This window comes from Equus quagga, chromosome 17 (assembly GCF_021613505.1).
Source record: "Equus quagga isolate Etosha38 chromosome 17, UCLA_HA_Equagga_1.0, whole genome shotgun sequence".
In the NCBI taxonomy this organism is placed as follows: domain Eukaryota; kingdom Metazoa; phylum Chordata; class Mammalia; order Perissodactyla; family Equidae; genus Equus; species Equus quagga.
The window spans coordinates 50,091,976-50,119,866 of record NC_060283.1 but is presented as its reverse complement, the minus strand read 5'-3'; the positions used below and the strand labels follow the sequence as shown (position 1 = coordinate 50,119,866).

Genomic DNA, 27,891 nt, shown 5'->3' with positions numbered 1-27,891 from the left:
TTGGGGCCGGCTCCGTGGCCGAGTGGTTAAGTTCATGTGCTCTGCTGCTGCAGCCCAGGGTTTGGATCCTGGGCGTGGACATGGCACCGCTCGTCAGGCCACGCTGAGGCGGCGTCCCACATCCCACAACTAGAAGGACCTGCAACTAAGATATACAACGGTGTACGGGGGAGTTTGGGGAGATAAAGCAGAAAAACAAAAGGGGGTTTTGTTCATTTTTTTCCGGCAAACAAATGTTGTTACATGAACACTGAGCATGTAACAAATTGGTCTGCCTGGATATTTAAAAGCTATCAACGTACACCAGCCCTGGAACTGAAAACACAAACGTATTTATCTCAAGATCTACACCTCGTCCAAATTTCTTTATACTAAGGCTGGAAGATAGAATAAGAATAAAACCAAAATGTGTCTGTAAAAGTAATAAAAATAATTTGATTGTTTTTATGCTGGAAATATTTTCCTTATCAATCCGGCACATTATCTTTCCTACCTGCTACTTCATGGATAGGAGCAATATTATTTTATTGCTGGAGTACCACAGTATTAAGAATATCTGCTTCTTGTGGCAGGCTTTCCTCCGTTAGCTCTCTGTTTAGAGATGAAGTCACAAAAACAAAGTCAAGAGGGACCGGCCCTGTGGCCGAGTGGTTAAGTTTGCGCGCTCTGCTGTAGGCGGCTCAGTGTTTCGTTGGTTTGAATCCTGGGCGCGGACATGGCACTGCTCATCAAACCAGGCTGAGGCAGTGTCCCACATGCCACAACTAGAAGGACCCACAACGAAGAATATACAACTATGTACCGGGGGGCTTTGGGGAGAAAAAGGAAAAAAAATAAAATCTTATTAAAAAAAATTAAAAAAAAATAAAGTCAAGAGTTGCAAATTCAGGACGCAACTGTACAATAAAATTCCCAGCATCCAGGATCCTGTGCGTCCTATTGAATCTTTGTATCAAATGACTCTCATCTGCTAACTTGATTTGAGTTTTTGTCGTTGGCACCAAATCATCAGCAAGAACAACTACATTAAGCATTCGTTTCTCCCCTCTGCTAGGGAGGAAGGTGTACTGACTGTTTCAGATGTGAGGCTTCCAGGTTTTAGCTTTTCTCCACTAACAGCCTTGAACCTTACTCTGGGTTTTATGTATTCTTCATCTTCATGATCCTCCATGTCCAGATTCACTTGGCCGCCAAAAACAGTCGCTGAAGCCCCAGGAGAGTCTCTTCTGAAATCTTCTGCCAGCAGTAATTCCACTTTAAAGAATTTCTCTAACAAGTTGCTGAATTTCAGGCATACATGCAATGAGAGTCGCCCTTCTCTTAACAGACTCCAGAAAGTGAGCATTTGTTGAGTCATTGAGAGGTTTCAATTCTCCATCATCTAAACTGAAACTGCTGCTCCATAGTTTAAGCAAAATGACTTCAATTTGTCATCACCTGACCATCTTGCCGCTGATTTTCTCCACGGATGGCTTCAGACTGCTTATAAATGGAATGACCCAATCTGTCACCACCAACCGGAAATGATTTAGATTTGTCATCACCTGAAGCTCTTGTCGTTTCATTCAGAGGGACGGTCCCAGGTTCCCTCACCTCTCTGAAAAGTGCATTCACAATTTTCCTGGTTGAAGGTCAAATTTATGTAATCCACTGTACTCGTGCGCACTTGAACAGAACCTTACAATGGGGTGCCGTGGTGGTCAGCATCTGAACCAAGTAACATACTGTAACAGAAGTCAATGGGTCCATCTCATGGCGAGCGAGCGTGGAGCTGAAAAGCACAACCAAGGCTGAAGTGGGTGAAGAAAAAGGTTTAGTGCTTGCGCAAGCAGTGCAAAACACTGGGGATGGCTCCCAAAGCAGTACCCCCAACTCCCCAGCTTAGTGCAGGTGGAGGTTTTATACTCCAGAGTGCAGAGAATGTGCTACAACTGTCTAACAACTGGGCCTGATCAGGGCACAAGCGCAGGCCCTAACATAAGAAGCTCAATGCCATTGCATAACAGGTTCAATGCAACATGCCATTTAGCCCTGGAGCGATTTGCAGGGGTCTGGCTGCAACCATGTAAGTTTCACTGTAGAATGGCAACATCTGCAAAAAGAGGACATCAACTTTCGAAGAACAGCACATTTAGTTTTCTCCTCCTCTGGAAAATGTTTGACAGACCATGTTCAGTTATGGATCTGATTTTCATTAACCCTTTCCTTGCCTGGTTTCTGGTCTCAAAACACCAGTATCAGGAAAACCTTTGAGGTGGTACTAATGTGCTTTTTTAAAGACTCTAACTTTAGGTCTATCAGATTTGGAAGATTTGCATCTCCTTTCATCATCGTTCTGCCAAGGCCAATTTATTTCTTGATACTTCATCACTGGTTGTTTTCAGGTTTCTTTGCAAAGTCTTCACATTTGTACTAAGTTCTGTAAATCCTGTGCCCTGAGTGGGGAGCCTGAAGATCTCGTCCCCTACTCTGTGGCTAGGCGCTGCCCTCGCCATCTTCTGCCAGCTCCCCAGCCTCTTATCCTTCTAATGTTTCTTTCTGTTCCTCCCCCCTCCTTTTGTGTGTGTGCGCATGCGCGTGCCTGTTTTGTCCTACTCTTTAGTTTGAACAAATGTATTAGAGCCACTGCTTTTTGCCTCTCGCTTCTTCCTCCTGGATTCATTTCTCTTAGTGCTGATCTATCCTCTTTAATTATTTATTTCAGAGTAAGTCTGTAGATGATAAACTTTCTGAGTCTTCCCCCAATTGAAAAAGGCTTTCTTTTCAGACTTGAGTGATGGTTGGGCTGTGTATATAATTCTAGATTCAAAGATATCTTTCCTCTGAACTTTTAAAAATTCTCTCCCTTTTTTTCTTGCCTTCTGTTTTTCAGTGAGAGATTTAATGTCAATATGGTTCACACACATTTGTAGTTCATGTTTTTTTCCTCATTGGAAGTTCTCAGGATTCCCTCCTCACGGTGACATTTGCATCACAATAGATCTACGTGTTAGTTTTACAAAAGGACCCTGATTGGCATTTGGTGAGCCCTTTCGAACTGAAGATTCACGGTTTTCTTCAATTCTGGAGCATTTTCTTCTTTTACTTATTTGAATAAAACTTCCTCTCACGTTCTTTCTATTTTCTACTTCAGAACTTTTGTTAGCTGATATTGAAAGTTTTAGATCGGTCCTCTGCATATCTTATCTTTTTCTCATAATAAACACATTCCATATTTTGTCTTGTGCTGTGTGATAGAAAAACGTATCTGCTTAGTCCCCCAGGGTACACACGTACCCTTTTGCTGTGCCCATTCTGATTATTCTATTGAGGGTTTTTTGCTGTTTCGTAAGTATGCTCAATTTTTCAGTTGATTTTTTAAAAAAGAATGTGATATCCTTTTGCATCCTAAATGTTATAATTATTCTAAAGTTCTATTCTTGCTCTACAGGCTATTTCACTGGGTAAAAGCTCTTCTATATGTCGGATTTGATATCCTTTCAAGATGTTGATTTTCTTGCGTTTGATACTTACTGGTTGCAAGCATATCTTGTATCTGAGATTCCCTGTTAGACTGTTTGCCCTCTCCATTTGTATACTCCTTAGCAATGGGGGTATGAGATAATGTCACAGTGTCTATCATAATCTATTGCTGGTAAGTGTCTGGAGGCAGGTGGGGGGTATAATGATGGTGGGGCATTCTGGCAGCTCATTTTCTGCAAGTGGGCACTTCCTTTTCCTCTTGAGTGTCACCAGCAACCAGGAACACTGTCCTTTCTCTCCACCTAATGATCTCATATCCACCACTCCCCCATGGAGCAGATAATCCTGCTAGAATTTCTTGGCCCCAGGAGACAGGAGGGGGGAGTGTGTGCGCAGTGATTGACATGCTCCGTGGTGCCTGCCGTGGCACCTTGAATAATCAGTGAGCACCCAGGGGCTCCCCGGCTCCACCCTCTTTGTGCCTGGAGTGCTCTTGGCGCTGTTTTCGGGTCCTGTGGCAGTCTCCTGCTATGCACATTTTGGGCTGTGGTGTTCCTCTCGGACTAATTCTCGCCTGCTCTCCATCTTTCAGGGATTCTTCAGGGTTTCTGGTCCACCAAGGGCCCTCCTTGTTGTCCAGGGTGATTAGGAATTTATTTACTTATTTGTATACCTTTTCTGTTATTGAAAACCATTTGGAATGGGAGGGAGAGGCTGCAGCATGCATTTAGTTTGCCGTCTTGGACTGGAACCATCTCCCACAGCACGATCTCTATCATAACATGCATCATGCTTGTGGTAGGAGAATAATGATGCCCTCCTCCAAAGACGTCTATGTCCTAATCCCTAGGACCCGTGCAAATGTTATGCTATGTAGCAATGGAGAATTAAGACAGCAGATAGAATTAAAGTTGCTAATCAACTGACCTTAAAATACAGAGGTTATCCTGGATTATCTGGGTGGGCCCAATGTAGGCACAGGGGTCCTTAAATGTGGAAGAGGAAGGCAGAAGAGTTAATGTTTGAGGTGAGGAAGACTCCTTTGGCCATTGCTGGCTGTGAAGACAGAAGGGGGCCATGAGCGAGAGAAGCAGGCAGCCTCTCCAAGCTGGAAAAGACAAGAAAACAGATTCTCCCCTGGAGCTTCCAGAAAGAAACGCAGCGCTGCCGACACCTCCATTCCAGCCCGGTGAGACCCATTTTGGACATCTGACCTTCAGAACTATAAGATAATAAATGTGTGTTGTTTCAAGCAACCAAGTTTGGTATAATTTGTTACAGGGGGACCAGGAAGCAAACACAGTATTGAAATGTGATTGTCCGTGTCTGTCCTTCCGCCAGACCGCCAGCTTCTTGAGAACAAGAGCCACACTGCTGTCTCCTTTATTTACCCTGTACGTAGTCAGGGCCCAGGAAACATTTGTTGAATGAAGGAAAGAATGAAAGACTGCTTGAACTTTCAGGTTCTACAAGGCTTTGAGATTCCAAAGCTGCTTCCCCTGGCCCTGGAGACCTTAAGCCCTTTGATCTCACTTTTCTCTCACTGTCTTTCCCCATTCCTCTTTTCTCTTTTTGTGTTTTGAATTAAGCACAAGGTCCCCATCTTTCTTACAGCCTTTCTTATCCATTTCTCAGATGATTCCATGGGTTTCCAGGTTAGACACCGAAAAGAATTAAAGGCACTCTTGGGTGATCACAGGTTTACTATAAAGCCACTCGGGGAATCCCGCAGCTTATTTTGTGCAGAATTGCAAAGTGCTCTCAGGATGGGTGCCCAGAGCTGCCGCGGGTCACCGGAATATTGTTATTTTGTTGCTTCCTTTTCGGTCAGCCACCCCTGGCTTCTCTTAATTTCGCATTGAGCTTGATTTCTGCTTCTCCAGCTTTCTCTCCATGAGCATCGTGGTCAGCCTCTCCCGGAACCAGGCTCTGATGGGCTTGCTGGGTCACAGTCTAACGCAGAGTTCTCATGCCAGGCCTCCTCCAACACTGCTGATTTGTCTTGTATGTTTGATTGCGGTGATTGGGTCAATTCCCGGGCCAGGTTTTCGTGGCTAGGTCTAGCAGCAAAGCCAAGAGACACAATGTGTGGTAACTTATGTAGAAAGACCTGCCTCTGACCACTCAATCCTGGGGCGGTGGGTGCCAGGCACACGGACTCCTCTCTAGTACAAACTCTTTTACCAAAACCTATTTTTGAAGGTAATATTCATACCTTTTCATTCTCTTCCATTTTCCCCCCTTTCCCTCTCCATGAAGAAATCTAGTTGATGAAACAAGTAGATCATTCAATTTCACCCTCCCCACTCACAACCCAATTTCAAGTGTGAAATTTTCATTTGGAGGAATCTTTAGGTCTCAGTCATCTGATCTGCTGTAAGAGGCTGTTGCAGCAGAGCAGTGACATCCAGATCCAGGACAATGGCTCATGTCCTAAAGATGAACGATTACTTCTGTTCCCCTGTGGGCTTGCATGCTGCAAGGTATCAATAACAAGCAGGCTCTGGACCAGGACTCTGAGGTCTATGTTCTCTGGCAGTTGACATTGTCATTCTTGTACGAAGATACCCTCTCCTCCCTTCTCTCCATCCCTACTGCCTAAACTAGTAACCAGCTCACCTTTCCTTGTTCCTTTGATCATAAGCATTTTGCAGAGGGGACTGAGGGGTGCCAGGGAAGCTACCAATGGCAGCTGCTTACAACTCACTTCTCTCCTCACACAGTAACACGGGGCTGGAGCCTGAGGCCAGTGAGCTGCCTCTCAATACCAGATCCTCTCCTGTGCTGAGAGGTCTTGGTCACGTGCTTGGAGGGTTCAGCTGCACATTTCTGATTTTAGGTGGAGTGTTACTCTTGGGGAATAAAACTCAGAAGAGTGTTTATAAGTTAGGAGCATGATATCATAGCATTTCTATGAGAAATACAATTTCATTCGTGGTAATATGAAATCATGCAGTAGCAGGACATACATATTATATTTCTAAAGTTAAGTTTTTTTGAAATGGCATTGCATGCCTTTTTGATAAAGATAGTACTTCTTTAAGAAGTGAATTTGAACTTCAAACTTTAAAGATTCCTTATGTTTAATTTTTTTAAAGAAATGTTTAGCTCTTTAATTCTTCTGGAACTTGATGTGCATGGTGTGTGGGAAGGAACTTAGCCTTGCTGAGATGGGCAGCTCATTGTCTCAAAATTATTGAACGATTCATTATTTATACCATTATTTTATTTTATCTTATTCACTTTTAATTTTTTATTTTATTGAAGTCACTTGGTTTACAAAATTACATAAATTTCAGAGGTACATCATTACATTTTGGCTTCTGAATAGACTGCATTGTGTTCACCACCAAAAGTCCAGTTTCCATTCATCAGTCACCATACATATGTACCCCTTTGCCCCTTTCATCCTCCTCCCACCCCCTTACCCTCTGGTAACTACCAATCTGTTTTCTGTTATCTATGTGTTTGTTTTTGTGCGTACACCATTAATTTAAAGTCAATTTTATCATGTACAGTAAAAGTAAAACAAGTCCCATGTAATCATGCTTGTTTCTGTATTGTGTTTCACTGATCTAGCAATATTTGGCGTGTTCTCTGTAAGTCACAGGCTGCTTTGGTTACTGTGGCTTTCTAGAACATTTTGCTATCTGGTAGGGCAAGGCCCTTACTAGTGCCTCTTGTTCTTTTTTTTTTCTCCTCAGAATATCTTGGCTGTGCTTGTGTGTGTTTAGTCTTCTGCAGGAATTTTATTTTATTTAAAAAAAAATTTTTTTGAGGAAGATTAGCACTGCTAACATCTGCCGCCAATCCTCCTCTTTTTGCTGAGGAAGACTGGCCCTGAGCTAACATGCGTGCCCATCTTCCTCTACTTTATATGTGGGATGCCTACCACAGCATGGCTTGCCAAGTGGTGCCATGTCCGCACCCAGGATCCAAACCAGCGAACCCCAGGCTGCCAAAGCAGAACGTGCGCACTTAACCGCTGCACCACCAGGCCGGCCCTTCTGGAGGAATTTTAGAATCAACTTGCTAAGTTCCAAAATCTTCCCATTGTGATTTTGATGGAAATTGCATTAAATTGACATCATTATAATACTGAATCTTTTCATCAGGAACCTGGTGTCTTTTCATTTACTTAGGTCATTTTTAATGTCCTTAAATTTCTCTGGTTTTCTTCATATAGATCTGGCATATTTCTCAAAATGTTCCGGGTATATTCTCTCTTTTTTTTTTCTATTATAGTGATTGGGATAACTTTTTTTTTCCTTTCAGATTTTAATTTCTTAAAAAGGTTTTGTCTAAGTCAAGGTTCTTATGGTAACAATTTACAGAAATACACTCAAAATAAGTTAGGCAAAAAAAAAAAAAAAAAAAAGAGAGAGAATTCTTTGGAAGGTGGCCAAGCCCTCGCCTGCAGGCCAAGGACAGAAAGGGGAGTGGGCCTCAACAGGGGGCTGGAAACAAGAACTGCTTAGTCTCCTGTTGCTGCTTCTCACAGTGGATCTGTTTTTCTCTCCCTCTGTAGCTCAGCTTTCTTTGCTGCTCTCTTTGTCCCACTTTCACATTTCTGGGAAGCAACAGACGTAGAACAAATCTGACTACAGGGGTTACCCATATGAACGGAGCAATTCTCAGAAAAACGCTGTGGACTGGGAAGGTACCATGAAACAGGTTTCAAAGCATTGCAATGTCAGGAACTTCAAAACAACCTGTCTCTTCTTGCCTAAGAGGGTTAGAGTCAGCAGTAACAGTACTGGAGAGCCCTTCCTCCCTAGTTCCAAGTGATTGACAAGCAGGGACTGACAATCATCATAGTTATGGTATTAATAATTCAACAAAAACACAGAGCCCCTATTCTTACTTTATATTTGTATACTACTTTGCTGTTCAGATGTGTTTCCACTTATTTCACTTTACTGCCTTTTAGGCTTTTGGCTCAGACCACATAGTATGCCATAAATGCTAAATTATGCGGTAGGGGCATAAATTGCCATTTCAAATATTTTGTCTTTAGAAAATAAGATGCTTCAAATTTTGCAACTTGGGATGACTATGACCCTATTCCTACTCTCAATTGGCTTATGATTCATTTTGATTTTCTTCTGCAGAAAAGGCACTTCATTAAAAAAACAAAGAAAAATCTTCCCTGAAAACTAGAAATTCTGTTAAAAGAATTTACTTAAGCCAGTTCACTAGCTGATGTCCTTATTTGATCAGGAGCCTGGTGAAAGCTACAACGACAACCTGGAGCCAAGAAACTTTGGCAGTCTTTGCGCTAATGGTTACTAATTGAACGACCTTCGAAAGTAACCTAGGCTCTCTGAACCGGTTTTCTCATTTTCAAACCCTGGATAAGAATAACTTAGATTCAGGCGTAATAGACGAAACAGTAAAAACAAAGCACTAGGTACACGTGGAGAGTTATCGATCGCGATGGGAGAATCTGATACCGCTGAAGGAAAAAAGAAAAATGAGTTTGGAGGGAGATTAAGGAAAAATCGTCAAAAGAACCCCAGAGGTGGCACCTCCCCCAGCCTCAGCTCTTTCGACAGATATCGAAAAACTCCCTTCTATGGCAGACACGCTCTCCTCTAACTGGAAAACGAGTGTTGGCTTTGGACGACTCTTTCACTAAGAGAAAATTCCGTTTCTCCAAACTCTGCTTCCCCGCCCAGCCTGCAAACAACGAGTCAGGTTTTCCTCACTGGCCCAGAGGGGCCGCAGTGAGCCGACAGGGCGTCCCAGGCTGCGCGGGGTCCACAGCGGGGCGGGGACGGCGGGGACGGTGGGGGCCCAGCTCGGGGCCGCGAGCCCGGAGGACAGGGGCCGGAGCAATGCGCTCCGACAATCGAGGGACCGCCCTGCGCGAAACACGCGGGCACCGCCCCCATCCGACACGTTTGCACGACTTAGGGCGTGGTTTCCGGCAGAGGAGGCGTGCTTTCCGGTCGTCCCTCCGCTGACCTTCCTTCCGGGGCGGGACTTCCTGTCCATCATTGATAGGAGCCGAGCTGTAGAGCTGGTGGCAGGTCCACACTGGAGGGTCAGTCTGGTTGACTCCGCCTTGTGCTTCTGGAAAGGGTACCTGGGAGGACGCTTTTCCTCGCTATCTTTCTTGCTTTTTCCTCCCCGCGAGGCCTCGGTATGCGCGGACGCCCTGCGCTTTTGGCAATACCACCCACCTGAGGCTCTTCCGCTTCCTCTTTCTCCAGGCTCCGCCCCCAGCGTTCGGTGGCCATGACGACCGCCCCGCGGGACTCCTTGGTGTGGAAGCTCGCCGGGCTCTTGAGGGAGTCTGGTGAGTGGACTTCCGGTTGGCTGGGGCGAGGTGGGGGTGCTCCTTACCTTCCAGAGGGCCGCCCCCTTGAGTCTCGGAGTTACAGTTGTTGAGAGTCACGAGGGTTCGGGTGCCATTTCATTTCTTTGCTCCTCCGGGGTTTGTTCGCTCTGGTACTCTTGCCTGCAGTGTTCTTTGTGACTGTCTAAACCGTAGTCATCCTTCGAGGCCGAACTCCAGTGCCCCTTCTTCTATGCGTTCTTTGCTACTCTCAGAGGGAAGTGATCATTACTACCAGGGACTGGTCATAATCATTGTTGTGTGGCAGGGCACTTAGTATAGTTAAAAGCACGAGATTTGGAGTCAGACCCACCTGGGTTGGAATCCCAACTCTCTTTCAAACTTGGCCAAGTCGTTTAAGTTTCCTGAGCCTCAGTTTTCCTCACTAGCAAAATAGCATAATGGTTGTCCTTAACTCAAAGGTTGTGGTGGGGATTAATTTTAGTTCACGTAAAACATATAGTATAGTGTTTACATATAGAGTCAGTGCTGAGAATTGGGAGCTCTTATTACTATAATTTCTTTCCTCAGTGCCTGGGCACAGTGGAGCCACAGTAGTTGTTCAGCATGTGGTTGGCGTTAGTTGTGTGGAAGAAGCCTTGGCTTTGGGATCAGACAGAAGTAGCAACTTCCTACCAGCTATATGATCTCAGTCAATATTCTTAACTTCTCTGAGCCCCAATTTCCATATCTGTAGGAGGCAGTCATTAATGTTTTTCTTTAGGAGATTCCAGTGGAGTTTAAATGAGATAACAGAGGCATCTGCCACATATTTCCCTATTACTGTTAGCTGCCTTCTATCACTCTGCACTCCCATGAATGGTATCTGTGGAATCTCTCTTTATAGCAGTTTTACTTTCTGGCTTGTTTTATTAACTGTGCACATATCTTATCTCCTCTTCTAACTGGGAGGCTCTTTGAGGGTGGGAAGAGTCCTTGTACCATATCTGTATCTATCCTCGGTGTCTAGTACATAGAAAATCTTTCATGCAAGGCTGCAGGAATTGTTAATTTATTCAGGAAAAATCCAACTTGGCCCCAGAGGTTAGGGATGATGGTGTGTATGTGTGTATGACTATAAAGAGATAGCGAGAGACAGACCTTTATGGTGATGGAATAGTTTTGTGTCTTGATTGTGGTGGTGGTTAACAGGAATCTACGCATATGACAAAATGGCATAGAACTATAGTACATACATATACCAAGTAAGTTTCCTGGTTTGGCTGTTGTACCGCATTTATATAAAATGTAACCTGGGTGGGAAACTGGATGAAGATTATAAGTAGCTCTCAGTGCTGTTTCTGCAACGTTTTTTGACTCTTATCTATCCTTGTTTTTAAAAAAAAGTTAAAAAAAATTTCTCCGTGCCTGCCTTGTAGCTGTATTTTTTTAGGTGCAGTGATGAATACCAAGGTGACCAAAAGAGGCTCTCAAGGATGACAGTCTTGTTGGAGAGAGCAATCACAATACCTTGGTGCCACATGAGTGGTTATTCTTTCTATGACATGCATTTTAGTATTGTTTGAAAGTTTCTGTAAGTGTGCATATATTCTGATTTTTGCAATCAGCAAAAGAAAGAAAGGTGAAACACCCACTCAACTTTTTTGTAACGTGAGTGATGATCGTGTAAAAGTTCAGCAGTGTTGAGTATTGAGAAAGCTGCCTGGAGGAGGAAGGTCTCAAGCTAGGCAGAGTGGAAGGGGGTGTACCAGAAAATGAGTGAGCTGTGAACGAAGTTGACTGTATTTCCAGCACTGTGAGGAGACCAGGCTTTTGGAGCAGATGGTAAAAGACAATTTGGAAAAGTCAGGTGGAGTCATTACATGATGCAATCTCATATATCGGGCTGAAGAGTTAGGACTTTTTTTGAAGATAGAGGGGAGCCGTTGAAGACTTTTGAGCGGCGAGGAGATAGAAAGTTGGATCCGGCAGTGGAAGATGTACAGTATGGATTGGAGTGGGTGGATCCTGGGGTCACAAAGTCTCGGAATGAAGGGGAAGACCCTTTTGTTATGTTGTCCTTCCTTCTGCCCCTTTTCCTGCAGGGGATGTGGTCCTGTCTGGCTCTAGCACACTGAGCCTGCTGACGGCCACACTGCAGCAGCTGAACCGTGTATTCGAGCTGCACCTGGGGCCCTGGGGCCCTGGCCAGACAGGCTTCGTGGCCCTGCCCTCCCACCCTGCTGACTCCCCCATCATCCTCCAGCTTCAGTTCCTCTTCGATGTGCTGCAGAAAACGCTTTCACTCAAGGTTCTGGGTGGGAATGGAGCAGATGTACAAAGAGCCCAAGAGAATAGTGGAGGCGGGGACTAGGGGTGCGGGCGTGGGTTCAAGGTCTGCAGGGCCCAGATTAGATGTGAGAGCCACAGGGGTGGCTGTGCTAAGGAAGAGAGGCCAAGGAAAGGGAGATGTGCTGGGCCTCAGTGACCCGAGTGTTTTTCCTTTTAGCTGGTCCATATCCCTGGTCCTGGCCTCCCAGGGCCCATCAAGATTTTTCCCTTCAAGTCCCTTCGGCAGCTGGAGGTATGGGGTGTTGGGGGATGTTGGTGCACAAAACCCAGCTTGCAGCAGCCATTTGGGGATGGAGAAAAAGAGATGGCCTCTTTTGGTGGGGGGCCAGGCCTGAATGGGCCCATTCCTCTGCAGTAATGTGGCATCCACTCTCTTTTCCGTTTAACACCTGCCTGAACCACAGTTGGCTTTTTCATCTTTTCCCTCCTGCCCATGAGGGGAAGGGAGTGAGCTTTCTGTCTTCTGTGAAGTCTGTCTTCCTCCCTCCCTTCCCTTGCCTTGCCCCAGCTCCGAGGTGTCCCCCTCCACTGCCTCCATGGCCTCCGTGGCATTTACTCCCAGCTGGAGACCCTGATTTGCAGCAGGAGCATCCAGGCATTAGAGGTGAGGAGGATGAGGGGTGGGCCCAGACACCTTGTCCTGAGGGACATAGAGGACCAAGCCCTGACATTCCCTCTCCTCTGCAGCCTTCCCTGCCTTCGCCTCCCTCAGGACAGCGTCCTTGCTCCCTCTGCTGTGCTCTCACGGCACTCTGTGCCTGTCCATAGGTTTATGGTCACATCTCCCGTATTGTGTTAAATACTCCTGTGTCTGCCTCCCCACTCTCCCCACAGTGAACTCCCTGGGGCCGGGGCCCTGGGTTTTCTTTAAGTGTGCGTCTCCAGACTGAGCTGGTATATAAAGAATGAGTGGATGGCTGGGTGATCGAGCACGGCCTTGGGTGGTGAGGAGGGGAAAGTGGAGGTAACCGAGCACCTTGTCTCAGGAGCTCCTCTCAGCCTGCGGCGGTGACCTCTGCTCTGCGCTGCCCTGGCTGGCTCTGCTTTCTGCCGACTTCAGCTACAACGCCCTGACTGCCTTGGACGGCTCCCTGGTGAGGGCCTCAGGGAGGGGGGTTTGGGAAGGACAGGGGTGGGCAGGAGGGCCTTAGGGAGGAGAGCCAGCTGGCTGCCTGGGGATGTCTGATTCTCCACCACCTCTTCCCGTCCACCCAGCGTCTCCTGTCAGCTCTGCGCTTCTTGAACCTGAGCCACAATCAACTCCAGGACTGCAGGGGCTTCCTGACCGTGAGTATGAGCAGCCCTGCTGGGGCCAGCGCCCTACAGCCTCGGATCCTTCTGCTCTGACCCTCTCTCCTGGATCTGTTTTGCTCCCACCTTGCTCTTGCCCCCCAGGTGGAGCCACATCCATAGGCAGTGCTGTTTGGGGGCTCAGGCTCTAGCATAAGACAACCCAGTGTTCAAATCTCAGCTCCTACTTTCTGTGTGACTTGGGGCAAATTGGTTAACCTCTTAGTTTCTTCGCCTACTTTTATAGTATTAAAATGATTGTGGGGCTGGCTCAGTGGCGTAGCAGTTAAGTTCCCGCGCTCCGCTTTGGTGGCCTGGGGTTTGCCGGTTCCAATCCCAGGGGTAGACCTAGCAGCACTTGTGAAGCCATGCTGTGGCAGCATCCCACATATAAAATAGAGGAAGATGGGCACGGATGTTAGCTCAGGGCTAATCATCCTCAAAGAAAAAAAAGATTGTGAGGCATGTGTGATGTTACTTAGCCCCAATGCCTGGCTCAGAAAAGGGTAGCTTTTGTGATGATGATCAAGAGCCCTTCTCCCCTGTCTCCTCATCAATGGTAGACACAGCTGGACACTAGTTAAAGTGGTAAAAGCAGATTTTTAACCAGTAATAAACTGTTGCAGTGGTAATGAACTATTGTGATATTTAATCGGTAGTAAGACTGTTTTAATCAGTAATAAACTATTCAGCTGAACTGAACTCAAGTTCAATTTGTGCAGAGGCAACTGGGCGTTTTAAAGGGAGAGTGAGGGAGTCGGGAGCGGGACTGGCGGGGCCTTGAGCAGATTCTCTCCTTGACTGAACTCTACTCAGATTTCTCTGAAGTCAGGGAAGTGGAAATTTACAAAAAGCAGGAAGGGGGCGTTGGTCCGCGTGAAGCCTGTCTGGGTTGCTGCTTGTCAGTTAGGCTCCTACCCTCCCACGAGGCTGGCACACGGGGGCCCTCTCTTCAGGTGTGTCTGGAACACACTGAATTCTGGCAACCTTAAGTTTTTCTGGGTAGGAATGTATGGGGCTGGAGTTGTCATCCTAGGGTTGTGGCCTTGAGCTCTTAGGTTCTTTGCTAGTATTTGCTCAGGTCTTTTAAAGTCGGGGGGTGGAGGGCTGGATGAAGTCATTTGTGCTGAGAGTCCACAGTCTTGATAGGTCAGGGTTGAGGCCTAGTCAAGAAGAGGGCTCAGAGGAGTCTGGCTGAAGTTTGGTCAAGGAGAGAGTCTTTGTCACCCCCACCCCCTCCCAGGACTTGTCTGAGCTCTGCTACCTGGACATCTCCTATAACCACCTGCGTTTGGTGCCGAGAATGGGACCCTCTGGGGCTGCTCTGGGGACCCTGATACTACGAGGCAATGAGCTCCGGAGCCTGCATGGTGAGTGGGGGAGTGTGGTGGGGGACGTGGGGGGCAGGGAGTCGGGGAGGGTAGGGCAAACATGGAGAGGACCGAGGACAGTGTGAGACTTGGGGGCAGGGGCCCCAGGAACATGTGCTTCCAGAGGCTCATGCATACTATGGTCAGGCCTGAAGTGCCCAGGCTTGTCCTTCTATGGCACCCACCCCCAGCATACACCCCACACCCACCCTCACCCACATGCCCTTCCTGTCTTCTTGCCTCCACTCCAGGCCTGGAGCAGCTGAGGAACCTGCGGCACCTGGATGTGGCGTACAACCTGTTGGAAGGACACAGGGAGCTGTCGCCGCTGTGGCTGCTGGCTGAGCTCCGCAAGGTGAGTCTTGGGCATGTCAGGACCTGGGAGCCAGCTTTGCACCCCGCCCTCCCATGCTGATTTGGTCAGTGCCTTTCCTCACTCATGGAGGCCCAAGGCCCGCCTCATTCTCCTCTTCCTGCCCCTCAGCTCTGCCTGGAGGGGAACCCTTTGTGGTTCCACCCTGCGCACCGAGTGGCCACCGCCCAGTACTTGTCGCCCCGTGTCAGGGATGCTGCTGGCGGCGTGAGTGATCTTCCCGTGTCCACTCTGCTTTCCCTTTCCTGCCCGGTCCTACCCCAGCCCTGCACCCTCTGGCCTTTCCCACCCCATCCCTATGCAAGGGGCCAAGGCCTGGACCTCCTGCTTATTATGCTGTTACTGCCTGCTGAGCCTCGTGGTCCTTACAGGACGAGGAGGGCCCCCACCCCCGCCTGGAGCTCCCCAGGGGCATGTGCTCCACCACCAACACTGCCTTCCCTTTTTATCTCTGCTCAGTTTCTTCTTGATGGCAAGGTCTTGTCACTGACTGATTTTCAGGTTAGTGTTGTGGGGAGTGACGGGAGTGGGACAGCGAGGATTGATTTGGGAGGGCGCTGGCTGAGGGAAACGGGTTTCCAGGGAAAGGGTCTTCCTGGTGAGCTGGAAAGTAGGTCCCGTGTATCAGCTAGCTTGGGCAGGGCAGAGGTGCTCCCCTGGCTCTGACTTCTTTCTCCTTCCTTTTGTCACACGCCAGACCTCTATATCCTCAGGCCTCAGCTCCACAGCCCCACCCCTGCCCTGGCCAGTGGGGAGTACCTCTGAAACCTCGGGTGGCCCTGATTTGAGTGACAGCCTCTCCTCAGGGAGCATTGCTGTCCAGCCTCCACTCCGTAAGGTTAAGGTAGGCAGTGTCCTAGGTTGCCTCGTGCCTGGGGTTGTGTTCCTTTATGGGGGCTCCGGGTTGTCGGTGGGCTGGGAACAGTAAGGCCTTATCCTTGCTTGGGGATGGGGTGTTTTGTGGTAGGTTGGCTGGGTGACCATGGATGGCAGGGTGGGAGGCCCTGGCTTTCCTAGAACGTCGTCCTTCTACCCAACCTCAGAGCCGAGTCCGTGTGAGGCGGGCAAGTATCTCAGAACCTAGTGACACGGACCCAGAGCCCCGGACTCTGGACCCTTCCCCCACTGGTAAGTCGGCCCTGCCCCCACCGCCTCACCCCCGACCTGCGCTCTGCGACCTTCCAGTTGGGAGGATTTTACTTCTGGTGGAGTGGAGTTTTGCAGAGGCCTCGTACTTTTTCCTCACTCCTCTTTTCAGTTTAGGGAAAGGAGAAAAAGACTGCTCCTGGGTGGCAGTTTTCCAAGTGTTTTCAAGGAGCATTAACTGTGTGGGATGTCGGGAGGTCATGTAATGAAAGGATTGCATGGCCAGCCACGTTTGGAAAATGCTACACAAAGTGAAATAGATGTCCTCCATCCAGGACATCTGAGGATCTTAAATGTGCCTCCGTGGATCATGACTCTCCCAGAGCAGCCTGCGAGGCACGGTTCTGAGTTGCATGCGCCCACAGTGTTCTGTAGAAAGCGCTTTGGGACATGCTGCCGAGGGGAACCTTCAGCCTCCCTCTGACCCTCCCCCCGTTACACACCCTTTTCCTTCCCTGTGAGGAGCACTCAGAGAGGCTGGGCCGGCGGGTTGTGGTTGGGGGTGGGCTTGCTGAGCTGCGCCACTCTCCCACCTGCCCAGGACGGTTTGTGCAGCAGCATCGGGAACTTGAACTCATGAACAGCTTCCGGGAACGGTTCGGCCGTGACTGGCTGCAGTATAGGAATCACCTGGAGACCTCTGGGACCCCTGTTCTGCCCACCTCCAAGACCCCTGCCCTCAGCACACTGCCCCCGGGTACCCCGAGCGCAGAGACTGCGGCCAGCCCTCCACCTGCGGAGAAGGAGTCACCCCAGGAAATGGCAGAGGAGGTCACTGTAGAATCTGAGCCGCAGGAGGAAGAGGAGACGGAGGAGCACGGAAAAGAGGAGGAAGGAAAGGAGGAGGAGAAGGAGGAGGAGGAAGAGCAGAGTGAAGTGGAAGGTGAGCACTCAGTGGCCATGGGGAGGGCTGGGGCCAGTGACGGTGGTGTGTCTGGGAGAGTTAGGAAAACCCGGACGCAGGGTGGCCGACCCTTTTGGATGGAGGGCCACCCCAGGGGAGGGCAGAGTCCTGGGTACCTTTCCCTCCTTACGGATCTACCTCTTGGTCTCTCCTCAGCGGAGCTCTGTCGCCCCATGTTGGTGTGTCCCCTGGAGGGCCCCGAGGGTGTTCGGGGCAGGGAGCGCTTTCTCCGGGTCACTTCTGGCCACCTGATTGAGGTGGAGCTCCAAGCAGCTCGAACCCTGGAACGACTCGAGCTCCAGAGTCTGGAGGGAGCTGAGGTGGAGCTCGAGAGCCCAACCCAGAGGGAACCGGTGCCTGAGGTGAGTGGGGGCGTGGGGGTTCTGGAAGAGGTGGCGGGCTCTTTCAGGAGCCAACTCTGACCACACAGTTGTTGGGTGCCAGGCTCTGGGCTGCGTGTTCCCCACGGTCTCCCTTGGGTGCTTGGTGCTCAGGAGGGGAGCTGTGGGGGGCAGAGACGTGGCCCTATGTGGCCCCTTGGGAGGCTGGACTAGAGGATGTCAGCAGAGGCGTGTTAACACAGTCCAGAGCTCTTGTTTCCTTCGTGCTCTCAGTGTAACCCTCATCCCTCTGACCGCCCCCACTTCTCCCTGGTCCCTCTTCCCGCAGGGCGCAGACCCGCCCCCCAGGGCCCCCGTCCTCGTGCTGCGCTTCTCCTACATTTGCCCGGACCGGCAGTGGCGACGCTATGTGGTGCTGGAGCCTGATGCCCACGCGGCCATCCAGGTGACGGGCCTGGCTCGGGGCCCACGAGGCAGCGGGAGGACTGGAGGACTGCCGACCAGTCCACAGCTCACAGCTGTGTCCGGCCTGCCTGTTTCAGGAGCTGCTTGCTGTGTTGACCCCGGCAGCCACCAGGGCTCAGCGTCAGCTCGGGGAAGCAAGGGACCCGCTGGTGGGCAGACTCCAGTGTCTGCGTTGTGGCCACGAGTTCAAGCCAGAGGCGCCCAGGCTGGGACTGGACAGTGAGGAAGGCTGGAAGCCTCTGTTCCAAAAGGCAGGTAAGGACAGGCCCTGCCCACATGCCTCCTGCCTGTTCAGGGACAACGGCTTTGAGGTGGGGAGTGTTGGGGGGAGCCCCAGGGACAGAAGGAGTGGGGACCATCTTTTCTGCCTGGAGGAAAAGATCAAACCATCTGCCTGCTACGTTTACAAAAAAAAAAGAAGAATGAAATTACGTCCTTTTCTTTTTTCTGTAAAAGTCGGGAAATACCATCTCTGTAGTTGTTTAAACGTACTCATTATTTTTGCATTACTTGAAGGCTCTTTCTCCGTGTTTTGGCTAATATTTCAGAAACTCCGTAACCCTCCCGAGCCCTTCCTGCAGTGTCAGGTTGCGCTGCTGCCCCCTGAGCATGTCTGGCTGTTGAGTGAGATGCTCTGGGGGCTGGCTTGGCCTGTCCTTCCTTGGCTGACCTTGGGAGCTGCTTGGTATCGAGCAGTGCCTCGTGGCCTCTCTGCACATTGTGTTCTTTAAGATGAGAGACTTTTCTGTTGTAGACCAGGCAACAGGCAATGTTTTTGAAGACATTGAAGAAGAAAGAGAGATTCTTGATAAGACCTCTGTTGAAACGCATGACTTTGATTAGCTACTGTTCTCTTCTTGGCAGCAGCTGGAGCAGAGGTTTAAATTTTGTTTGGAAAATGGGCTCCTCTCCATCCCCCACTGTGACCTGCCTGGCGGCTGCAGGCCCCCAAGGCCCAGCAGCACAACGTGTGCAACGGAAACAGTCCCACCCCCTCTCGGAGCCTGCCTGTACTCCGTGGGGCCATGTGACCCCTGGGTCCCTTTGGTGGTGGCATTATTAATGAACTTTCCTTTGATCTCCATTCTCCTTTATTTTAGCCTTGGTTACCTCCTCTGAACAAAGAAGAGAATGAATTTGCCCTGTGGTACTGTTAGGAGATTTAACCGTGACAAAAAGACACCAGGCACGGGCCTGGCTCAAAACAGAAGTCCTCCATCGGTGGCAGCTGTTGTTGCCCCCTGCCCTGGCTGTACGGTCTTGGGCAGGATACATCAATTCTTTGATCTTTGCTTTCCTCATTTGCAAAGTGGGATAGGGAGAGTTTTGGTACTCCTGTCCAAGGGTCTTGCCCATGCCCAGCACACTGTGGCTGCTCGAAGAATGCTGCTTCTCTTGTTGCTGATCCGTGTCTTGGATTCTTTACCTGATTCCATTCACTCATCCTGACAACTCTGTAGCACAGACACTGTTACCATTCCCGTTTTACAAATGAGGAACCAGGCACAGAGAGCTTAGGTAACTTGTCATAATTGCTTAGATGACAGCCTTTAATTGATGGAGCCTGAACTTGGACCCGGATCTGGCACCCTGCCTTCCCAGCCTGTTGCTTTGGGGCTTTCAGACATTGTTGGTAGAGCACTGAAGTACGTGATCAGCCTGAGGCTAGGGGAGGGAGCAGAGCAGGGCCTGGTTGACTTTGGCCCTCTCTGAAAGGCCTGAAATAAGAAGGTGGGCTGTATTTTGAGGAGCTTGAGGGCCATGGGTCTGGGTTTGCTTATCTCTCACTGAGATGGGAGAGGGCGGTCAGCTGCTGGGAGTTGAGTGGCTTGGGAGTGGTGGGTAGTGTGTGAAACTGGAGATGTGGGCCCAGGTGAGTCTGAGAGTGGGTGGGGGGTTGTGGCGCTGGTGGGGGGCGTGGTTCACGGAAACTCCCATCCTTCCCTCCAGAATCTCCTGCTGTGTGTCCCAACTGTGGTAGTGATCACGTGGTTCTCCTGGCCCTGTCCCTGGGAACCCCCAATGCGGAACAGAGACAGGGAGAGCAGTCGCCAGCCCCGCCGCAGTCCAGCAGCGCTGTCCATTACCCTCCTGGCCACAGTGACCACAGCAACAGGGCCGACAGTGCCCCATCTCAGGCACCGGTCTCCCATGACCGCCACAGTTGGAGCCTCAGTCCCCGTGAGTATAGGGGAAAGGAGATGGGTGGCATTTAGGGGAGGGAGGTGGCACTGATGGGGAGCTGGGGATGGAGCCATGGGCTACCAGGGGAGGCTCACGGCCCACCGCTTGTCCCCAGCCCCTGAGCGCTGTGGCCTCCGTTCTGTGGACCACCGACTCCGGCTGTTCCTGGATGTTGAGGTGTTCACTGATGCCCAGGAGGAGTTCCAGTGCTGCATCAAGGTCTGCGCCAGCCTGGCACTGCCCTGTTGCCCTAACTGACCAGGGCGTCCACTTGTTTCCACCATGGCAGTTGCTTTGGAACTGCTGGGTCTGGCTTCCAGTTTCAACTCCAGCAGTTCTTACTATGTAGCTCTGGACACATTCCTTGATGTTTGAGTCTCAGTTGTTGCCCTCGACAACGGGGGTGGTAATACCTACCATACAGAGTGTGGCAGCATCAGTGAGGGCTCATGTCTGTAGGCTGCCTCCTGTGGCACCTGACACTCAGTAAATGGGAGCTCCTGTCATTATTATAAACACACAGCGTCATTGGACCTTCTCTGCTCGAGCATCTGGTATATGCTACATGTTAAGGATCTAAAATAAACCAATCTTGCCCTGTGTCTTATATTCTGATGTGAGAAACAGACAGTGATCATACGATATGAAAGGCTGGGATCAGGCCAAGGCCCTAGAGGGGCATCTGATCAGCCTGCGTGGGCCAGGGAAGCCCTCCTGGGGAGGCGATGGCTAAGCCAGGTCTTGAAGGATGAGTTACGGAGGAGGCAGGAAGAGGACGTTGTAGGTCTAGGAAGCAGCACATGCGTGGAGGCAGGGGAGTAGCTCATGGGGAGAGCTGCCCGTCATTGGGGCAGCCAGATGTGGGTGTCGGGGACAAGTGTCCCCAGAGGAGTCTGAACAGGCAGGCAGGGCCTGGTTCAGAAGCAAGGTCAGGTGTCTGCCAGGGAGTTTGCTCTTGACCCTGAGGGCTGGGGGAGCCCCTGAAGGATGGAAGCCAGGGAGTGGCGATTGGTTTTGTTAGAACAGTCCGTCGATCAGAATGTGGAGGGTGGATTGGAGGGGGCGAGGTGACAGGGAAACCTGCTAAGAGCCTGACTTGAGCCTGTGTGCAGGCCAGGGCTGTGGGATGGAGGGCATGGCTGGTGGAGACGCTGGGGTGGATGAGCAGTGGGGAGAGTCAGGCCAAAGGCACTGTCCCAGGTCGCTCAGCTCTCGGTCTGGCAGCCTCCCCCATCCTCTCTTCCTGTTTCTCATCAACTTCTTCTTCCCCTTAGGTGCCACTGGTGTTAGCAGGCCACCCTGGGGAGTTTCTATGTCTCGTGGTTGTGTCTGACCACAGGCTTTACGTGTTAAAGGTGACAGGGGAGATCTGGTGAGTGAGCAGGCCGCGGCCAGGCTAGGGTCACAGCCCTCTGTGGGTCTCACTCCACTCTCACTCTTCCCCACCACTCTGCCTGCCTCTCTCCACAGTGGGCCTCCAGCTAGCTGGCTACAGCCAACCCTGGCTGTACCCCTGCAGGATCTGAGTGGCATAGAACTGGGCCTGGCAGGACAGAGCCTGCGGCTGGAGTGGGCAGCTGGAGCGGGCAGCTGTGTCCTGCTGCCCCGAGATGCCAGGCACTGCCGGGCCTTCCTCGAGGAGCTCAGTGGTGAGACACGGGTGGGAGGGGGAAGGGAGAGGCAGGGATGGCAGGGGCCAAGGGGCTGTGGCTCCCATGTCTGGCTCCTACAGTGGAGACAGACAGGTAATGGGACTCATCCCTCACAGAAGTTTCTGAAATCTAGACATATGGAGAATGGGAAGGTGTTGAGAGGCGGAGAGGTTGGGACAGAACAGATGGAGTTTTTGAGAGTTCCCTGTCCTTGGCTGGCTCTATCCAGATGTCTTGCACTCTTTGCCCCCGACCTGGAGGAGCAGCATCAGCACCACGCAGGAGGAGGTGACCCCGAAGCACCGGCTCTGGTGAGTCGATAGGAGGCTGAGTCCGGGGTTGGTGCCCAGACGCTGCTGTTGGACACAGGCCCTCTGCCCACCAGCCCCAGCACAGTCCAGGCCTGAGCACCTGGGCCTGCCACTGTCCTCATGCCCACACCTCCTGACCCAGGCCTGGTCCTCCTCCCCGCTCTGCCCCCTCGTGGTACTTCCCACCCCCTTCCCACCACTCCTTCCCCCAGGCCATTGCTGGAAAGAGACTCTTCCTTGGAGCCTCCCCGGTTCTTCTACCTTCGGGTGTTCCTGGTTGAAGGTGAGGCCTCTGTACCCATCTTGTCCCAGGCCACGGGCCCGGCCCCAGCGCCTCTGCATGCCCTCGTAGCAATTCTCAGTTCTTGCACTCTGGGCTTCCTCTCACCTGTGGGCATCCCTACATGACAGTCTCGGTGCCCCAACCTCTCTGGGTGGGGCCGGGAGGGGTCCTGGGCCTCAGCTGCCCGGAGACCTTTACTTTCGGGCCGAGGCTGTCTGTGAAGTGCAGCGGATTGGCTGGGTCTGCTCGCTGCACTGCATCCTGTTGGAAAAGGCAAGAGCAGACCCTTCTTTGCTAGTAGGGTGGGTGGTGGGGCAGGTTCCCTTTGTCTTGGGCCTCAGAGGTTTTGGAGGCTAGAGGTGTCTCGTGTTTGGAAAAGAGAGGGCCTTGGACCCTGGAGGCACAGGCTGCATTGTGGCCATCTCACTGTGGTTGCTCCTCTTCTCCCGAGCAGCACTGGGATGCTGCCCCTGGGCTCCTCAGGGACCTTCCACTCTGGGCCTCACTCTGCCTTTCCCTCCAGGCCCTGCTACCTGCCCTGTGTCCCTCTTGCTGACTCTGTCCACCTTGTACCTGTTGGATGAAGAGCCTGCAGGGTTCCGGGCAGAGCCGCCTCTTCCAGCTGCATCTGGAGAAGCCTCTGAGCAGGCCCCACCCTCGGGGCCAGGCCCCTCCGTGCGTGTCAGGGAGCAGCAGCCACTCAGCAGTCTGAGCTCGGTGCTGCTCTATCGCACGGCCCCGGAAGAGCTGCGGCTGGTCTTCTATGATGAGGTGCGTGTGTGTGTGTGTGTGTGTGTGTGTGTGTGTGTGTGAGAGAGAGAGGGGAGTGGAGGTGGTGGGCAGTGTGGGAAATGGGTCTAGGAAGGCTATGAATTGGGGGCAGTATGGAACTTGCCAGAGAATTAGGGTGCAAGGAACTGAGGGCTCCCTGGGGTTGGATGGCAGCAAGTGGAGAGGGAGGCGGGTGTTGGCGGTGGAAGCACCCCGGACGTGGAGCCCAGCCTTTCGTCAGCTGGGAGGCCTGTGGTGGGCCCGTGTGTTGGCCATTTGATCTTTACAGCCCACATGTGAGGAGGTACTCTCACTGGTCCTGCTGCAGATGAGGAAACTGAGGCTTGGGATGGTAACTGACTTGGCCAGGTCACAAGCCGTAGAGCCACGAGCTGAACCCCAAGCAGTTCCTTGGAATTAACTCCAGAACTTACGTTCTGGAAAACAGGAACGATTACAGCAACCAGATAGTAAATGTGAGAGCCCTTTGGGGGCCTTCAGTAAGTGTCGAGTGGGTTCAGTTAAAAAGCTCAGAGTCAGGATCTCTCATGGTGATCTGAGAGATCACAGGCTTGGGGGAGGGAAGCGGCTGTGAGCCAAGGAGCGCGGTGGGTCATCCCTGAGACCTCCCGTGGCTCTGGTGTGGCCCTCTGTGTGTCCCACCTCTCTGCTGCTTGGTCTGCCAGGTGTCCCGGCTGGAGAGTTTTTGGGCCCTGCGGGTTGTGTGTCCGGAGCAGCTGACGGCCTTGCTGGCCTGGATCCGGGAGCCCTGGGAGGAGTTGTTTTCCATCGGGCTGCGGACTGTGACCCAAGATGCTCTAGACCTTGACCGGTGAGGCCTCCACGCTGACCCCGCCCCTGGCCTCAGGCGCCATGGCTGCAGATGTTCCCTCTCCAGACTCTGGCTGCAGACTCCTCCAGCCTCTGGGCGCCAGCCAGTGAGGCCCCAAATGACCCACGGCTCGAGGGAAGGGAGAGAGAAATGGTCTGGCCTCTAGATGATCTGGCCCGAGGGGACAGGCCAAGTGGTCACTAGGACTGTTTGTCTGGCATTTGTTCTCAGGTATCAATAAAGTTGTTTCCATTCCTGATGTCCTGGGCATCCTGAGATGTGTCCCTCGAGGGCCTGCCATTCCCCATCTCTTCTGACAGAAGCTGCCCGCCCATCCCTCTTCCCGTGTGGACAGGCTGGGCGACCTTGTTTGAACTTGAGACCTAATCTCCAACCCTGCTCTGCCCCGGCTGATCGGATCAAGTGGTCCTCCTGACCCCCACGGGCACAGTCCTCAGCGGCAGCACCTGTCACGTGGCCTGGCCTGGCATTCCCTGCCTAATAGAGCCGGGCCTGTTAGAGTTCCACTCACTCCAGTTTCATTTGGGAGCCAGGGTGGGTCTCAGGCCATTGGCATGGGAGCTGCATATGAGAGGGTGACTGGGAGAGGGGGTGTGGAGCTGGCTGTGGAGGGAGGGCTGGCATCTGGTGGTTTCCGCTCCTGTCTGCTCCTCTCAGCACCACCTCCCTCAGCCGAGCAGGGTGGGTTGACCCCGTTCCTCTGCCTGTCTCTGTGGCCAGTGTGATCAGTCCAGGAATGGTCGTGTGGCCCGGTTTGGCCTACCAAGGCCCAGTCCTGGCCTTTTGCTGGAACAACCAAGAAAGAGGCGAGTTTCCCCATGAGGGCTGCTGAGAGGATGGCCCTGGAGCTGCGGCCACAAGGGGAGAGCGTTCCTCAAACGAACCTGCAGGGAAGGAAGACAGTGCTGAGGGATAGAGCCAGCAGTTCCAAGGCCTGGTGGTGTCCCTGGAGCCCGGGGCCCAGATGTGCCCGAAGGCAGATGCCCCTGAATTTTAGGTTGTGGGAACTAAAGCAGACTCCTCCTTTTTTCTTTCTGGCTGAAGCTATGAGCCACTGAGAGGGTCCTAACTGACTCGAGGCAGCCTGAGTGGGCATCTGTTTTTTGTACCCCAAAATGAACTGCATGGGAAGAGTGGCACCCACATATTTGTGTAGAGGCCCTGGGAAGAGGGCTTGGGGTGGAGTGGGGGGACTCAAGTCAAGGGCTGCCCTTGAGCCCAAAAGCTGGGCTCCAGCTGTGAGAGTGTGTGTGTGTGGTTTTGGGGTACCAATGGGTGCATCTCATTTATGGAGCACTTGCACACCAGGCGCTGAGCTAACTGCTTAGTGACAGTGTCTGCTCCTCACAGGGGTCCTGGGAGGTGGGTGGCATCCTGTTCCAAGTGAGGAAACCGAGGCTTTGAGCACTTAAGTGACGTGCTCGAGATCATGTCAGTAAATGGAGGAGACGTGATGAGTCCAGGCTTGTTTGACCTCAGACTGGGCTGCACTGCCCCTCTGTTCCCTGCAGTGGAAGGGCCTGTGTGCTCGACCCCACCCACAGAGAGGGACCGTTGCCCAACCTGCCCTGGGCTGGGGAGCTCCTGAATAGTCCTGGACTCATCCGGGACACGCAGGCCCGTTGTACTGTGTTTGGAGTTTCTCTTTCCTCCAGGCTGTGGTGACATGTTGGCTGATTCTCACCCCTCCCCGCTGGGCTGGAGGGAACAAAGATGCCGGATCTCTAGGTTTTAGGTGAAAGGGCTAAGCTGTGAGAGGAGATTGAAAGGCTGCCTCAGGAGATGAAGAGCCTGGAGTGGGAGAGGGAGGGGTTTTAGAGAAGAGCATTAGAGCAGTGTGGGAGCAATCCCCTGACATTGGGGGCTCTCGGAGTAGAGGGGCCCTGTGCCTTGCTCTCTGTTTGGAGTTAGGACAGTGGCCTGCCGGATGTTCCCCATGCCACCAGGGCAGATGGAGATTGCAGTTTGGAAGGACCTGGCAGGATAGGGCTGGTGACAGCCGCCCAGATTTCTCTTGACTGGAGAAGAGAGGAGGGCCAGAGGACCTGTGGGCTCCTGTGGGGCACGGAAGTCAGCCGAGAGCATGCTGGAGAGTGGCCAGCGTCCTGTAGGAGGATGGGATGGGGATGTGACCAGATTAGACTTGAATTGATTGAGTTTCGATCACTGACTGGGGGGCTGGCCTGATGGCGTAGAGTTTAAGTTCATGCGCTCCGCTTCGGCGGCCCAGAGTTCGTCAGTTCGGATCCTGGGCATGGACCTAGCACTGCTTGTCAAGCCATGCTGAGGCTGGCATCCCACATTGCAGAACTGGAAGGATGTACAACTAGGATACACAACTATGCACTGGGGCTTTGGGGAGAAAAAGAAGAAAAAAAGGAGGAAGATGCAACAGATGTTAGCTCAGGGCCAATCTTCCTCAACCCTCCCCCCCCCAAATAGCATACCTTAAAAAAAAAAACTTAAATCACTGATTGGGCTGAGTTTACCTGAATGTTATCAGCTTAACTTTTCTGTTGGTTAGGAATAGGGGCTCATTATAAGGATAAAGTTGAATTATAGAGAACAAAGTTATACTTTTGCATACCTGAATTATGTTTCTGGAAATCCCACCTGTTACCATTGGAAAGGTAACATTGAAAGATTTGGAGGGTGTGGACCTAGAGGGCAAGGGGGTGGTTTTTTTACGGTGGTCTGGGGGTTTCTCCTTTCCCCTCACTAGAAAGCCTTCGATGTAGGGTTCCTGGGGATGAGATGAGTTCTGATAATTTGGTCCAGCCTCACTGTAAAGCTTTGTTTGGGAGAAGGCCACGGTGGGAGCTCCGGGGTGGGGAGAGTGGGCTTGTAGTGGCTGGAAAAGACTTAAATCTCCCTGGGGTGCAGTGCCACCCCGGACTCGGCCAGCCGTCTGCAAACCGTGGGGCCCGGGACGGTGGAATCGTGCGGGAAACAGTCGATGCCGCCGGAGGATGGTCACTCAGCCTCAGGTGCTCCTCGTGCTGCAGGGAAGTGCTGCAGGGAAGTACAGCAGACAGCCCTGGATTCCGAGGAGAGAGGAGGACTGCTGGGCCCCGGGCGGCGGAGGCGCAGGGCAGGCCGGGCTCACTCCTGTCTGCCTCCTCTGAGCCCTGGGTGGGTCAGCAGTGTTCCTGTCCTGCAACGTGTTCCTTACATGTTCATTCATAGATACACCGACTGGATGTTAATTGATTCATTCCTCCACTTGGCACAGATTAACAGGACACAGGGCCTGCCGCAGAGCTCATCAGAGCATGTGTCAGGGCAGGAGGGTCCCCAAGGCTCATAAACTACCCCGTGGAAGCAGCTGCCCTCTCTGTGCCGGGGCTGCAGGGAGGGGTGGTGGGGTGGGTGTTGAAAGCTCCCTTGAAGATTTATAGAGGAACACCTCTAAACAGTGATGAAGGTGGTCATCCAGCAGCTGGGGCTTAGTGAGCCCTCGCTATGGTCCTTGCATTGTTTAAAGCATCTGATCTTCCAAGTGTTTCCCACATTCCTTTGATCACAAAATACAGAGCCAATTAGCTCAAGAAAAGAGCCCTCGGTGTATAGACATGACCCAGACCTGGAAGGCTGGCGCTGAGGCCCCAGAGCTAGGGTTTCTCCTGTCTCTTAGAGCCAGATGGTTTCTCTCTCTCCCCTCCCCAGCAGGGCCCTGGGCTGGTCTGGCAGCGGGAGAGTGGGGAGGAAATGGTGTGAATCTTGGAACTGGCCAGTTGAGAAATGCCGGCTGGGGTGGCAGTCCCTTGGTGACAGTCCTGTAGAAGGGTGGAGCGGCCCGGGAAGAACTGTGCAGAGGCTCAGAAAACAAGTTCACCTACTTCTGCTTTGCTTGG

At 51.7% G+C, this 27,891-nt stretch overlaps 1 protein-coding gene and 1 pseudogene across 6 annotated transcripts; one reads left to right on the top strand and one right to left on the bottom strand.

The window, feature by feature from the left end:
• Positions 1 to 524: 524 nt before the first annotated feature.
• LOC124228590 (UBX domain-containing protein 2B-like) lies at positions 525 to 9,704 on the bottom strand (annotated as a pseudogene).
• STK11IP (serine/threonine kinase 11 interacting protein) lies at positions 9,441 to 24,275 on the top strand. Of its 6 annotated transcripts, none has more exons than XM_046644468.1 (25): positions 9,441 to 9,508; positions 9,678 to 9,763; positions 11,848 to 12,053; positions 12,252 to 12,326; positions 12,603 to 12,698; positions 13,081 to 13,188; positions 13,310 to 13,381; positions 14,628 to 14,754; positions 15,006 to 15,109; positions 15,239 to 15,334; positions 15,587 to 15,628; positions 15,825 to 15,971; positions 16,171 to 16,255; positions 16,815 to 17,156; positions 17,334 to 17,539; positions 17,847 to 17,963; positions 18,061 to 18,238; positions 19,934 to 20,164; positions 20,283 to 20,386; positions 21,442 to 21,539; positions 21,638 to 21,816; positions 22,049 to 22,130; positions 22,343 to 22,413; positions 22,937 to 23,184; positions 23,871 to 24,275. In XM_046644468.1, the coding sequence occupies exons 2-25, from the start codon at positions 9,703 to 9,705 to the stop codon at positions 24,018 to 24,020; spliced, it is 3,225 nt and encodes a 1,074-aa protein (XP_046500424.1). In that variant the 5' UTR covers positions 9,441 to 9,508; positions 9,678 to 9,702; the 3' UTR covers positions 24,021 to 24,275. The 6 variants fall into 6 exon arrangements, 4 of the variants coding, with proteins under 4 accessions (XP_046500424.1, XP_046500426.1, XP_046500427.1 ...); XM_046644469.1 differs by having other exon boundaries at positions 9,489 to 9,546; XR_006885857.1 differs by lacking the exons at positions 22,343 to 22,413; positions 23,871 to 24,275 and having other exon boundaries at positions 21,953 to 22,130; positions 22,937 to 22,983.
• The last annotated feature ends 3,616 nt before the right edge of the window (positions 24,276 to 27,891 follow it).

Bases quoted from the DNA above. Each gene is read 5' to 3' on its own strand.
- STK11IP (XM_046644468.1), top strand. From the start codon at position 9,703: ATGACGACCGCCCCGCGGGACTCCTTGGTGTGGAAGCTCGCCGGGCTC. The intron at 15,110-15,238 runs GTGAGTCTTGGG...CCTGCCCCTCAG, and splicing joins TGCTGGCTGAGCTCCGCAAG to CTCTGCCTGGAGGGGAACCC. The intron at 17,540-17,846 runs GTGAGTGGGGGC...CTCTTCCCGCAG, and splicing joins AGAGGGAACCGGTGCCTGAG to GGCGCAGACCCGCCCCCCAG.